Source organism: Saccopteryx bilineata, chromosome 5 (genome assembly GCF_036850765.1).
Source record: "Saccopteryx bilineata isolate mSacBil1 chromosome 5, mSacBil1_pri_phased_curated, whole genome shotgun sequence".
Taxonomy (NCBI): domain Eukaryota; kingdom Metazoa; phylum Chordata; class Mammalia; order Chiroptera; family Emballonuridae; genus Saccopteryx; species Saccopteryx bilineata.
In genome coordinates this window covers 115,789,274-115,804,715 of record NC_089494.1, presented here as the reverse complement: position 1 = coordinate 115,804,715, position 15,442 = coordinate 115,789,274, and the positions used below count along the sequence as shown (strand labels likewise).

General features: G+C 39.6%; 1 protein-coding gene across 9 annotated transcripts in view; it reads right to left on the bottom strand.

The window, feature by feature from the left end:
• EPB41L5 (erythrocyte membrane protein band 4.1 like 5) overlaps positions 1 to 15,204 on the bottom strand; it is a 133,856-nt gene extending 118,652 nt beyond the window's left edge. For all 9 annotated transcript variants that reach the window (XM_066233170.1, XM_066233171.1, XM_066233173.1 and 6 more), the window contains exons 1-2: positions 15,053 to 15,204; positions 6,310 to 6,497 (exon numbers count right to left, since the gene is read on the bottom strand). In XM_066233170.1, coding sequence (XP_066089267.1) covers positions 6,310 to 6,489 — 180 coding nt within the window. In that variant the 5' untranslated portion in view covers positions 6,490 to 6,497; positions 15,053 to 15,204. The remainder of the gene's footprint in view (positions 1 to 6,309; positions 6,498 to 15,052) is intronic.
• Positions 15,205 to 15,442: the final 238 nt, after the last annotated feature.

The window sequence follows — 15,442 nt, the reverse complement described above, 5'->3', positions numbered from 1 at the left end:
CTGTGTAAAAAGTTTGGGGATCCCTGCTTTAACCAATGGAGCTATCCAGACAGGGCTATTTCTAGACTTTCTATGTCTGTTGTATGACAGACCACACTGTAAGTAAATCTTCATAGTAGTTTTGAAATAAAAACTCATTGAGTCCAACCTTTTTCTTCTTTGTCAAGACTTTTTTGCTACCTGATATCCCTTGAGATCCCACATAAATTTTAGGATGGACCTTCTGATGTCTGCAAAAAATGTCCTTGCAATTTTTATAGGTATTACACTGAATCTACAGATGGCTTTGGGTGATACTATCCCCTAAACAATATTAAGTTTTCCAATCCATAAACATGGGATATCTTTCCATTTATTTATTCATTCATTTCTCTCTGTGATGCTTTGTAGTTTTCAGTATATAGGCATATCTTAGAGATATGCTTCCAGACCACTACAATAAAGAGAGTATCACAAAGTGAGTCAGGTGAATTTTTCGGTTTTCCATTGCATATAAAGTATGTTTACACTATATTCTATACAGTAACTTTATTGTCTATTCAGTGTACCACAGCATTATGTCTAAAAAACTGTACATTCCTTAATTTAAAATACTTTTATTACTAAAAAATGCTAACCATCATCTGAGCCTTCAGCCAATCATACTTTTTTTGCTGGTGCAGGATCTTACCTTCATTTGTAAAAACTAGTTTCTGCAAAGCACAACAAAGTGAAGTACAATAAAACAAGGAATGCCTATACGATACCAGTTTTTTGCCTCCTTGGTTAAATCTATTACTAAGTATTTTCTCCTTGACACTACTATAAATTAATTTTCTTAATTTCAGTTTCAAATTGTTCATTGCTAGTATACAGAAGTACAATTGATTTATATTGATTTTGTATCCTGAAATATTGCTAGATTTGTTGATTAGCTCTACTATTTTTGTATATGGCATCTTTAGGGTTTTTTACTTATAAGATCATGTTATCTCAGAGATAATTTTGCTTCTTTCCTTAGAATTTGGATGCCTATAATTTCTTTTTCTGCCTGATCTGCTTTGGCTAGAACTCCCAGTACTATGCTGAATAGGAGTAGAGGCATGCAACCTTGTCTTATTCTTTATCTTAGAGGAAAACAAACTTCTGCCCTTATTTTCCATTTTGTAACTTTTTATGCTTCCAATTGTAGTTTTTTCCTCCTATAAGAGAAGTGTCAATATATGATCTTCAAACTCACTAATTTGTTCTTTATATTAATTCATATTAATTTTATCACACTATTTTCTTTATACTTTTCATACCTAATTTTTCCATTTGGTCCTTTTAAGTTTTCATTCTTGTTTCTTATTTCTAGTATCTTCTCTTATCTTTTAGAAACTTTCCATTTTTTCCCATCTGGCTTTGCATCTAGTACTATCTGTAATAGTTTGATGATGTTTTTTGTTATTTGATTTTAAAATGTTTGTTCTCACCAATCTCCTTATTACAGCCATAGTCATTGGGAATGAGTTACTTTCTGGGGACTACATGTAACAAAGGAAAGAGCTCAATTCACATCTGCATCAGCTCCCTTCAACTCTGAGAAATTGGGGATAGAAGGCAGTCGTAGGGAGGAGAGCCCCAAGAACCAAAAAAACTCAGTTAATTATTTCAGTCACTCATCAACTCCACAGGTCAGTGATTCATTCCTACTACCAAAGGAAAATAAAAAATGTACACTCCTTTCATTATAATTCACTTTTCCTAAGAGTTTGTTGAAAGAGGAGTAGGGAATTTGAGTAAGGAAATTTTTGGCATCAGGAATTTTAGAGGTAGGGTACTTTAGCCACACTCTCATGATTTATATTTGAGAACACTTGCCCCCACTGTATAAGCCACTGCTACCATACCACTCAGTCAGCGTCAAATAACAGTTATCAAGACAACAATGGGGGTAAGGATCAAGACCTGATCAGATGGTCGTCTCCCCCCCCACAGTTCTACTTCCACAGCCCTACTAATCTACGGCTGCCACCACTACCACACCTCTCCACCTGTCTGTGCGTGCACACACACACTCCAGTACCAAGACCCTCTTCCTGGGGCTTTCTAATTATTCTTTTTATTTCTTAGATTTTATTATCTTTCCTTCAGGGGTTATTCTTAGGAAAAAATAAGTTCAGTGACTAAAGCAAAGTGAACAAGAGAAAAAAGGTCAACAATGTGACAGCAGCAAAAGACTATGAAATCTTAACCCACATGGGCAAAAAACACAAGCTAATTCAGCATTTGAACATTTTTGTTCTCCTAATATGATGAAAAAGAGAAATATGGACTAATGAAGGGAAGAGACAGACCACCATTACTGGAAGCGACAAAAGAAACTTTGTCCCAGGTTGACCCTCGTATCCACTGCACCACCACTGATGAGGCTTTCTTATTCATTTAAAACTTAGGGGATACAGAGTTTTAAAAGACCGGCTATTTACTAAACAATACTAAACTCATAAATTAAGCAGTTACTGTGGCATTTCCAAAGAGAAAGTTTTATAATCATAAATTTCTACCTGAAGCCTATGCCTTGCCAAAATGCATTAACACTGTATTAGTTCTTTAAAAAAGAGCTCTGAAAAAAATAAAAAAAAGAGAGAGAGAGCTCTGGCTGGGTGGCTCAGTGGATATAGCATGCACCTGGTATGCCAGAGGTTGTGGGTTCAACTCCTGGTCAGGGCATGTACGAGAAACAACCAGTGAGTGTGCAACTAAATGGAACTAAGTAAAATGAGTTGATGCTTATTTCTCAAATCAATGGAAAAATTAAAGTTATAAATTAAATTAAAAAAAAGAAAGTAGAGGGTATTTAAGTCCCTCCCCCAATTTTGAAACAAAAGGAGAGCAGAAAGAAGAAAATGACCATTACTACCTGTACATATTAATTTGAAGTCCACAGATTTAAATTACTCTATTTAACCACAGCTTATTCCTTACATATTACCTGAGCATCATCTTACTTCCATGCTGGCTTGCAACAATCACCAGTGACTCTAATTCTAATAGGAAATAAGTATGTGCTTCCTTCCATTTCCAAAATCAATTCTAAATCTTTTTTAGAATCATACTAGACTAGTTGAGACACTAAATAAGAGAAAGGCAAGAATTTTTCTTCTCAGAAATTAATATTCTTCTGGTCTATTTTTCTCTTCAGTAAAGCAGTTTAGCTGGCAATCCAATGCTCATTTTATAACATCTAGAGTTAGTTTACTAACTCTAGGGTTTCACCTGCAAAGCTGAAAAGATAATTGTTCTAGTTCCACAAAAAGTCAAATCAAAAACTTGGCTTTTTCACAGCAATTGTCTGCATGAGAGGTCAGCTTGCATTTCTGGCCTTGTTCAAGCATCACATACAGTCCAGTGGTTCTCAACCTGTGGGTCGCGACCCCGGCTGGGGTTGAGCGACCAAAACACAGGGGTCGCCTAAAGCCATACACCCTCCTAAGCATACCAAGCACAGGAAGCCGTTCTATACCAGTCACTATTTGTTCCACTACTTTAAAGCCTACTGCTATTTCTCCTCCACAATACACTGCCTTTTTAAAAAGCCCCTACAAATTCTATTTGCCAAGTATCAGCCTCTCCATCAACAATCCTGAGACTTCATACTTCAAACATTAGGTAATAAGAAACTTCTTTCCAGTCTCTTATACAGCAATCTCAAGCTTTTCACTACATATCTGGTGAGAGTTTAACAGAATAGTACACAACAATCTTAAGACACTTATCAAATAAGAAATAAATATGAAAACTATCCTTACAACATATCACATATTGGAACGTCAGACAAACCCTCAAGAAGCCCTTACTGGAAGAAAATTTAAATGCCTTAAAGTCTTCTTAAATCAGAAAACCTTTAAGAAATCCTGTGTCTTTAATTTTATACTCCATTATTTTAAAAAGGTACATACTTAGTACATTCTAAATTACTCAATAAGCATGAAATTCATTTAATAAAACTATCCAATTCCTTTATCTCTGTGTGTTTATGGCCTTCCAGAGCTTATCCAACTAACAGAGCTTATGCAACAACCAGGGTATCACCTCCCACAAACACTTTTTTTAAATTGCATTTTGGGTAAATGAGTGTTTACTAAAAAGAGTTTGTGGAGCATGACCAGGCAGTGGTACAGTGGATAGAGTCAGACTGGGATGCAGAAGGCCCAGGTTCGAAACCTCAAGGTTGCAGCCTTGAGCGTGGGCTCACCAGCTTGAGTGTGGGATTATAGACATGACCCCCTGCTCGCTGGCTTGAGCCCAAAGGTCGCTGGCTTGAAGCCCAAGGTTGCTGGCCTGAGCCTAAAGTTGCTGGCTTGAGCAAGGGGTCATTCACTCCGCTGGAGCAGTAAGCTCTCCAACATCTCTCACAGCAATATATTTGTTGATTTATCTCCACGGGCAAGGGAAATAAAAGACAGGATAAACAAATGGGACTATAGCAAACTAAAAAGCTTTTGCACAGCCAAAGGCAATAAAAACAGAATAAAAAGACAAACTATACAATGGGAGAACATATTTGACAGTACATCTGATAAGGGGTTAATAACCAAAATTTATAAAGAACTTGTAAATCTCAACACTAGGAAGACAAACAATCCAATCAAAAAATGGGAAAAAGAAATGAATAGACACTTCTCCAAAGAGGACATACAGATGGCCAATAGGCATATGAAAAAAATGCTCAACATCGCTAATCATTAGAGAAATGCAAATTAAAACCACAATGAGATATCACCTCACACCAGCCAGAATGGCGCTCATCAACAAAACAACACAGAATAACTACTGGCGAGGATGTGGAGAAAAGGGAACCCTCCTGCACTGCTGGTGGGAATGCAGACTGGTGCAGCCTCTGTGGAAAACAGTATGGAGATTTCTCAAAAAATTGAAAATCGAAATGCCTTTTGACCCAGCCATCCCACTTTTAGGAATATACCCCAAGAACACCATAGAACGGTTCCAGAAGGAGAAATGCACCCTCATGTTTATAGCAGCATTGTTCACAATAGCGAAGATCTGGAAACAACCCACGTGTCCGTCAGAGGACAAGTGGATTAAAAAGCTTTGGTACATATATACTATGGAATACTACTCAGCCATAAGAAATGATGACATCGGATCATTTATAACATGAATGGACCTTGATAACATTATACGGAGTGAAATAAGTAAATCAGAAAAAACTAAGAACTATATGAACCCATGCATAGATGGGACATAAAAATGAGACTCAGAGACATGGACAAGAGTGTGATGGTAACAGGGGGTGGGGTGGAGGGGTGGGGAGGGAGTAGGGGGAGGGTAGGGGCACAAAGAAAACCAGATAGAAGGTGACAGAAGACAATTTGACTTTGTGTGAGGGGTATGCAGCATTATCAAAAGTCAAAATAATCTGGAGATGTTTTCTCGGAACATATGTACCCTGATTTATCAATGTCACTGCATTAAAATTAATAAAAATAAAATTAAAAAAACTTTTCAAGCATACCAATCTATGGAGGAAGTATTTGTGTTTTGGGGGGTTTTTTGTTTTGTTTTTTGGGGTTTTTTTTGTGGCAGAGACAGAGAGAGTCAAAGAGAGGGACAGATAGGGACAGACAGACATAAAAGGAGAGAGATGAGAAACATCAATTCTTCGTTGCAGCTCCTTACTTGTTCATTGATTGATTTCTCATATGTGCCTTGATGGGTGGGGGCTACAGCAGACCAAGTAACCCTTTGCTCGAGCCAGTGACCTTGGGCTCAAGCTGGTGAGCCTTGCTCAAACCAGATGAGCCCGCACTCAAACTGGCGACCTCGGGGTCTCGAACCTGGGTCCTCCACATCCCAGTCCGACGCTCTATCCACTGCGTCACGAACTGGTCAGGCGGAAGTATTTGTTTTAAAGAAAGTGAGGAATGTTTTGAAAACTGCAGAAAAGTATAGAGAAATAAAAGTCTTACTGTATACATGTAAGAATCATTCTGGTTCCCATAAAATCTCACTGCTTTAATAATTGCTCGACAAGTATTGTGAGAAATCCACCAGAGCACACTATATACTGCCATTGCAAAGAACATACACACAAATGACTCTCACCAACAACTGCCTTATCATTTAGGTGTTTAGTAATGATCATTAACTCCAGAGAAATACTATCATGCCAGGATCCTAAGGTTACCTGATTCATGTATCTGCAATTTATAGTGACTGACCCATACTAAATTATACCTTTTCCCTCAGTAAGATATCAAGTAGAAAGCTCAAATGAAGAAAGTGATTGCATATAGAATTTAAAGGCCAGCAAGACCTACATACCGGCAAGTCCACACTAACATCAGTACCATCCAGAAGGGACACCCGACACGTGATGATAGACTTAGCATCTCCAGCAGCAGGAATGTGTGTGGCAGCTCGTTGAGCTTCTCGAAGTCGTTCCTTCTCAGCATGTTTACGGATTGACCGACGCCCAAGCGTCCTGCGGAAGAAGCTCAGCATTTTTGTCACTATAAAATAGGAGAGAAAAAGATATCAGAAGATTCTCAAATTTGCAGTTAGAAAAATGGTGTTATTTAGTCAAGTCCTATTGACATTAATAGAAATGTTATTTAAAAGGGCTCCTGGTTCAATTAAATTTGAAAAAATAATTTAACTGGCTATTTCAAAGTTTTTAAAGATTCTATTTATATAAACTATGGCATACAGCATTTCTGAACTTAGTAGACTATTTTATAAGGTAAATACTAAATACTGACCTAACCATAACTAGATAGATAGATATTCACAACTATAACTGAATGATGGTATAATAGAGGTCATCAGGTCTTATGGATCAATAAATTATATGTACAATAGCCATATATCCCCACAAACTTTAGGAGATGATGCCATACACTAGCAGGGGTCCCCAAACTTTTTACACAGGGCGCCAGTTCACTGTCCCTCAGACCATTGGAGGGCCGCCACATACAATGCTCCTCTCACTGACCACCAATGAAAGAGGTGCCCCTTCTGGGAGTGCGGTGGGAGGTTGGATAAATGGCATCAGGGGGCCGCATGTGGCCCCCGGACCATAGTTTGGGGACGCCTGCACTAAGGTATCCTCTGATGACAATAATCCTAAGAAGTTCCATTTCTCTTCTGAGCTTTCATGATAAAATATAAAAATAATCACCTATTTCAACTAAAATACAAAAATATTTCAAATATAAATTTTTGTCAAATATTATATTACTTACAGATTTTAAATTGCTACTTAATAGACATAATTCTTTATAACATCAAATTATTGTTACTTTGTTCCTTATATCTATCATATTAAGGACATTAAGGTTAGTCAAAATAAATAAAATGGGTATTAGTAATTTAAAAAATATAGCACAAATAAAATGAAAAGACCATAAAAATTACCTTGCTAACCTAGTATTTGGATTTATAAAACTAGGAGTTTATACTTTAGGTACATATAACTAAGCCAACAAACAAAAAAGACAGTTATCCATTTCAAAGAAACTAAGAAGTTACACAGAAAAGAGAAAGTAAACACAGTATATACTACATAACTCAGCTAGTAGTTTAGTCATAATACTATAAATACTAAAAACTGACCTAGCCATAATTAGATAGATACCTATAACTATAACTGAATGAGGGTATAATAGAGGTAGATGTGGACAGAGAGCCAATCCTTCATCTTGCCTAGTATGAATTCAACAGATAATCCCTAAGATTAAAAAATCAAATTAGCGCCTGACCAGGCGGTGGCGCAATGTATACAGCGTCGGACTGGGATGCAGAGGACCCAGGTTTGAGACCTCGAGCTCGCCAGCTTGAGCGCAGGCTCATCTGGCTTGAGCAAAAAAAAAAAAAAAGGTCACCAGCTTGGACCCAAGGTCGCTGGCTCGAGCAAGGGGTTACTCGGTCGGCTGAAGGCCCGCAGTCAAGGCACATATGAGAAAGCAACCAATGAACAACTGAGATGTCGCAACGAAAAACTGATGACTGATGCTTCTCATCTCTCTCTGTTCCTGTCTGTCTGTCCCTATCTATTCCTCTCTCTGTAAAAATAAATAAATAAATAAATAAACAAATAATCAAACTAACAATAAGAGCATGCTATTTAGCCTGACCAGACAGTGGCACAGTGGATACAGCATCGGACTGGGATGCAGAAGACCCAGGTTCAAGACCCCGAGGTCGCCAGCTTGAGCGCGGGCTCATCTGGTTTGAGTAATAGCTCACCAGCTTGAGCCCAAGGTCACTGGCTCCAGCAAGGGGTTACTCGGTCTGCTGAAGGCCCACAGTCAAGGCATATATGAGAAAGCAATCAATGAACAACTAAGGTGTTGCAACACACAACGAAAAACTATGATTGATGCTTCTCATCCCTCTGCGTTCCTGTCTGTCCCTGTCTATCCCTCTCTCTCTCTCTCTCTCTCTCTCTCTCTCTGTCTCCGTAAAAAAAAAAAAAGAGCATGCTATTTAAAATGTGACAGTGGTTGCCTTGAGGAAGAAACAAATTCAGAAGAGTGCTGATTTTTGAAAAGAAGCCTTCCCATTAGATGAGTCTTGGATAAATAAATACCATCACATTAAAAGAAAAAAAAGTATCTAGGTCCTGGCCAGGCAGCTCAGTTGGTTAGAGCAGTGGTCCCCAACCTTTTTTGGGCCACGGATCGGTTTAATGTCAGAAAATATTTTCATGGACTGGCCTTTAGGGTGGGACGGATAAATGTATCACATGACCAAGACAAGCATCAAGAGTGAGTCTTAGATGGATGTAACAGAGGGAATCTGGTCATTTTTAAAAAATAAAACATCGTCAGACTTAAATATAAATAAAACAGAAATAATGTAAGTTATTTATTCTTTCTCTGCGGACCAGTAACAAATGGCCCACGGACCAGTACCGGTCTGCGGCCCGGGGGTTGGGGACCACTGGGTTAGAGCATCCTGATTCATTAAGGTTGCAGTTCAATCCCTGGTCAGGGCACATGCAAGAATCAACCAATGATTCTCACTTTCTAAAATCAACAAAAACAACAAAACAAAACCAAAAAAGTACATGTAGACTGGAAAAGCCATGGTACTTATCACTTGTATGTTCATCTGCTTAGATCCCACAGAAATAACTAAAAGTTTAGATAGCTTTCAAGTTTACAAAGCATTCGCATATAACATCTGGCTCCAGTCTCTCTCTCCAGGGTTTCTTCCAGGTACTGCTGCTCCCTTTGCACCATGCCATCCAGTCTCATTTCAGCTGCCCATGAAAGTTAATACTTGTTATCCTAGACTTCTATCAGAGATTCTCCTTATTCCAATTAACTCAACAACTCCACCTATTATCTTCCCCAAGAAACAGTTCTGAATCCTGAAAATATTTAACTACTTCACTAATCAGATTTCAATTATTTATTTGTATGTCTGTCTCCTTTACTGAAAGCTCCTTGAGGAAATAATTTCTACTTTGAATAGCTAGCCACCCAGTACATTTTATCAAGTACAACAAATGAAATGTTTAGTAAATAATCTCACTTGGTCCTCAGAAAAACTCCCCAAAGCACCGTCTTATTTTCATGCGTAAAATAAGGGCCCATTATTTAGTGAATAATGAAGACGGGCTCAAACTCTAATTTCTACTTCAAATCTTGGTCTCTCTTTCTACTACATCACAGAATCACTCATGTAAAACTCTAACTTTAGAAATAAGAAATTATCAAAAACAATAGCTAAAAAGAAGCTGAATGAAAATACAAAGTATTCATGATGACTTTATTTTTCAAAAAATTAATTCAGCTTATTCAACAAATAGCAAGGTGGGGGAATAAAGAGGTTCAAAGGAAAGTATAAATTAAAAGAGACTTAAATACATATCAAACATTACAATGTATGGACCTATTTTAGATCCTAATTCAAATAAAGTTTTTTTTTATATTGTCTAATGTTATCATTGGGGAAATTAGGTGAAAGATATATGAGAACTCTGTACTATTGTTTTAACTTCTACATAAGTCTAAAATTATTTCAAAATAAAAAAGTTTTAAGACACATTTTTGTTATATATAATTAACAAATCTTGCATAGCCATTTGATACTTTAAACTAGATGCATTTGTAAACATGATAAATATAAAAGCTGAATTATTAACATATATACCAACATATTAAAAATAACTCAATAGTGGATAAAGCGTCGACCTGGAAATGCTGAGGTCGCTGGTTCAAAACCCTGGGCTTGCCTGGTCAAGGCACATATGGGAGTTGATGCTTCCTGCTCCTCCCCCCTTCTCTCTTTCTCTCTCTCTCTCTTTCCTCTCTAAAATGAATAAATAAATAGATAAAAATAAAAAAAATAGAAACAACAACAAAAATAAAAAAAATAACTCAATAACTATAAATTGAGGATTACATCCTCCTTCTACAAGTATGCATACTAAGTAATTATGTAAACTGGCAAAGTCATGACATGTCATTTGAACTTCCCAAGGATATAAATTATACACGGCACTCTTGAACACTGACTGGATTGTTTATGATCACCAAGGAATTACCATTTTTTATTAGTTAAAATAGTGGTATTAAAGATGTATTTTTTTAAAGTCTTTATCTTTCTTTTAACCTCCAAAAATGTGTCCTCTTTAATATTAATGAGAATACAATACATAGTAGATACATAACTTAAATACATCTTAAATACATTGCTTTGATTTGGGTTTACATATTACATTTTTAATTCCTGCCAATGTTATTTCCAAGTTATACTCTCACCAGGAAAATGTGAAAAAGATACAAATGTATTTTCTGTGATTTTATGCCACAAACACCCTGTATAGTAGACCATTTAATATGAAACAATTGTACTGACATATCTTGTGCCATTTTCCCACTAGATAGAAATATATACAAACTTAATAACTTTTTTTGGCATAATCTGACTATATTTAAGAGTCCTTATCTCTTCAGGATATATACTGAAATATTTCTGGAAGAAATGATGTTATGTCAGGTACTTGCATTAAAATAATACAAGGAAGGGAGTTACCGTATTTTTCGCTCCATAAGACACACTTTTCCCCCCCAAAAGTGGAGGGGAAAATGCCTACATGTCTTATGGAGTGAAAAATACGGTATTTCATTAAATATTTAAGCACACCATTTGGTTCAGAATATTTTTTTTATTTTCCTCCTTAAAATCCTAAGTGTGTCTTATAGTCAGATGCATCTTATGAATCAAAAAATACGGAAGTGGGAATAGAGCTGAAACAAATTGGCCAGATAACTGTTCCATAACTGTTGAAGCTGGATGATGGGTACATGGAGTTTTTATACTCTTCTGAATACTTCTGTCTATGTTGAACTTTTCCATAATAAAAACGTTTTTTAAGAAAAAAAAATGTTCAAAATGCACTACAACTTTGAGGTTCCTAGAAAGCAAATGAATTATAAAATAAGTTTTCTGACTTTCACTTATCCTACACCAGCGGTTCTCAACTTGTGGGTCGGGGACCCCAGTGGGGGTCGAACGACCAAAACACAGGGGTTGCCTAAAGCCATCCTACACCTTGAAAATAAAGACTCACTATACAGAATTACCCTGATAAGGAAAAAAACAGTTTTCCAGATTTAGAATTTTAATAACTATGTATTTTGAACTATAAAACCCAATATCACAAATAACAAGTTCTTTTTACAAAAATATGAAAGCAACTTACATAAAGATAAATTTCAGATGAACTAAAAATTTAAAGTGAAAGAAATGAATACTAGAAGGAAACAAATAGTGTATTTAAGGTAAAGGGCTTTCAAATTTTTTCTGCAGAAAGATATTTTCGAAGGACTAATATGCAACTTAATTAAGAACTATCACAAATCATTAAAATAAACAACCCAACAGAAAAACAAATGGACAAGCTTTAAAGAAAAAAGCTCTAAAAGGTGATATGGAATGAAAATATTAATTAAAAATATGTTCAACCTCATCATTAACCATGAAAATCCAAATTTAAAAAATAATATAATTAAGTGGTAGAGCATCGGCCTGGTGTGCAGGAGTCCTGGGTTCGATTCCCAGCCAGGGCACACAGGAGAAGCGCCCATCTGCTTCTCCACCCCTACCCCTCTCTTTCCTCTCTGTCTCTCTCTTCCCCTCCCGCAGCCAAGGCTCTATTGGAACCAAGTTGGCCCGGGTGCTGAGGATGGCTCTGCGGCCTCTGCCTCAGGCGCTAGAATGGCTCCGGTTGCAGCAGAGCAACGCCCCGATGGGCAGAGCATCACCCCCTGGTGGGCGAGCCGGGTGGATCCTGGTGGGGCGCATGCAGGAGTCTGTCTGACTGCCTCCCTGTTTCCAACTTCAGAAAAATACAAAAAAAAAAGATAATTGTCATTCAAAAGACTAAAGATAGTAAGTGTTGAAAAGGATATGGGAATACACTGCTCTCTTTGGAGGAGAATTTGTAAACACTAACAAAATTTTTATGTGCATACCCTTCACTCAGCAATTTTATTTCTAGTAGGACATCCTAAAGAAATAGTCCCTCACATGCTTCAAATTGTGAAACAAGGATTTTTCAAGGCACAATTAACTTAAGAAAACATATGTTGCCTGACCAGGCGGTGGCGCAGTGGATAGAGCATCGGACTGGGATGCGGAAGGACCCAGGTTCGAGACCCCGAGGTCACCAGCTTGAGCACGGACTCATCTGGCTTGAGCAAAAAAAAAAAAAAGCTCACCAGCTTGGACACAAGGTCGCTGGTTCGAGCAAGGGGTTACTCAGTCTGCTGAAGGCCCCCAGTCAAGGCATAAATGAGAAAGCAACCAATGAACAACTAAGATGTCGCAACGAAAACTGATGATTGATGCTTCTCATCTCTCTCCGTTCCTGTCTGTCCCTATCTATCCCTCTCTCTGACTCTCTCTCTGTCCCTGTAAAAAAAAAAAAAAAAAAGAAAGAAAGAAAGAAAACATATGTCCATTAACATGCAAGTTAAATTATGGTACATAAATGGCACAAGACACAGCTGTTCATAAAACACAGTTGGTCTTAGGCACAAACAAAATTTATAAGTGAAAAATTAAATCACTTCTGCTCAGTCCAAGAGTCTTTTTTTCTCCTTATCTGTCCCATTTTTCTGGAATGCTCTTTTCCACTTCTCTCACACTCCCCCACCCTCTTCTACTTCACATGGCTAATTTCAGGTTTCTGGCTGAAATGCCTTTCCCTCAGAAAAACAATCCTGACTCCTGAGTCTATATCAGGTGCTCCTTTTAGTACCCTTAGCCTTTTCTTTATAACCTTTAAAGAAACTATAATTAAACAACCAATTGTTCAATTACTTGTTTTACTGGGTAATTCTCCCACTAAAACACAAGGACAGAGACCTGCTCTGACTCTTTCATCAAGATGACCTAGCTAGCACAACATTATGCACTTAATAAAGAACTTGTCTGACACAAATGATACAGTGAAATTTTGGGATAGTTGGTTCTTATGTTTTGGGTTTTTTTTTAATACTAGTTTTTAATCTGTTGTTTCTAATGTTTCAGCAGTGAACCAGAAGGGTTTCCTTTACAATTGTAAAAGTGCAAATTGCCTTTACTACCTATATTGTGTTTTTATACATATCTGAAATTCAAAAGTGTCATGAAATGTGTATACTTTCATATATGGCTGGTGGCCACAATCTTTGGCAAGCAATTGCTTTTCTTTTTAGGGTTTGTTTGTTTTTTAGAAAAAGACAAGAAGGGAGAAAAAGTGAACAGAGAGAGATGAAAAGCATCAAGTGGTAGTTGCTTCACTTTTGTTGTTCATCGTTTGCTTCTCATAAGGGCCTGGGGCGGGGGTGCTCAAGCCAGCGACCCTGCGTTCACGTCTACGATCGATCCGGGCTCAAGCCGGACACCGGCCTTTCCCCCCCCCTCCCCCTCGCTAAGTCCACGACCCCGGGGTTTGGAACTGGGGACCTCAAAGTTCCTGGTGGGCGCTCTATGGACTGCGCCACCACCAGTCAGGCAGCAATTGCTTCAAGTGCCATAAGGATATTAATATCTTTTGTCCAGTACAAGTAATCACAAAATATTTTCCTATAAGAGAATTGTTCATTTGTAAGAGAATTAATTCAACAGAAGTTACACTGTACGTGCCATTTTTCTAATTAAGTTTACCCATAAAAAGACGAAAATCCTGCAAACTAGTTTATGTACACAAATAATCCACTGTTAAGCAGGGCTGAACAACGTGTTACCTTAGAAATCGAGTTATAGGTAATTTCCCCCCCTAATTCTTTAAAAAAAAAAAAAGCTTTTGATATTAATCTAAAATGTTGAACAGTTTAAAAGACGGATCTCTTGCTCTTAAGTAGCATTCACCAGACTGGAACCATAAAGGTAGTGACAAATATAATCCATGTTTACACGCCAAAGAAGCCATCATTAACTCGCCCCACGCCATGGGTGGGCGGAGGGCTAGGCCCGTTAGAGCCCGTCCTCCGTGGGAAGTTCCCACTGGGCACACACCTGCCTCCCACCGTGGCCTAGCAGCTGAAGTTTTAGTCAAACGCAACTGAGCTCCGCAGTCTACTCGGGTGTTTGTGCTAAGACCGTGACCAGCTGCAGGTGCGTTTCTCCCTCGGCCTGCCACAGCCTCGCGGCCAGCCGGCCGGCTAAGCTGCGCCCCGCACGGGAAGGGCGCCCCGCCGCCGGGACTCCCGCGCGAGCTCGGCGGCCGGCTGGCCGGCCGGCCCGGCGGTCCCAGCACGCAGGACCCGGCGTCGCCCTGGGCGCTCCGCTCCGCTCCACCGCGCCGGCCGCGCGGTATCGCCCGAAACTCGGCGGCCCGGTCCCATTGGCCACCGCCGCCCCTCCCCTCGCGGCGGGTTTAGGGTTTCGCCGGCCAGGCGGGGAAGCTCCGGGCGGCCAGAGGGTGTCCCGGGGTGGGACCGTAGCACCGGTCGCGAGCGCAGAGTCCCAGAGCGACGAGGAGGGGTCCCCGGGGTGTGAGGGGAGCGGAGCGTGGAGCTAGCCGGGCGCGGGCAGGGCGGCTGGGGCCGCAGGGCTTCGCGCTTACCTGGGCTGAGACGACGACGCAACCGCGACCGAGCGAAGCTGAGGAGGGGGCCGCCCCTCGGGAGATGCCAAGAAATGGCGGCCTGAGGCACGAGCCCCCACCGCCTTAATCCCCTGGAGGACCCTGACTAACCGCCGACCCGCCCTTTAAAGTCCTCCTAGGCTCCGCCCTAAGGGGGGCGGGGCGCCGCGCGCCACTCTTAAATGGGCGATGACACCGCCCCGGAAATTGCCCGGCTAGGCGAAACTTAGTTTAAAGGGGCGATAGTCGGCCCTTCCGATTTAGGACCTGCGCTGGGTCCCGGGGACCCCAGCTGGTTTAAAGAAGCGCTGCCGAAACCCAACTCTGGCTATTAGACCTCTGCCCCCATGGTGGGTGCAAGCCTGCCGC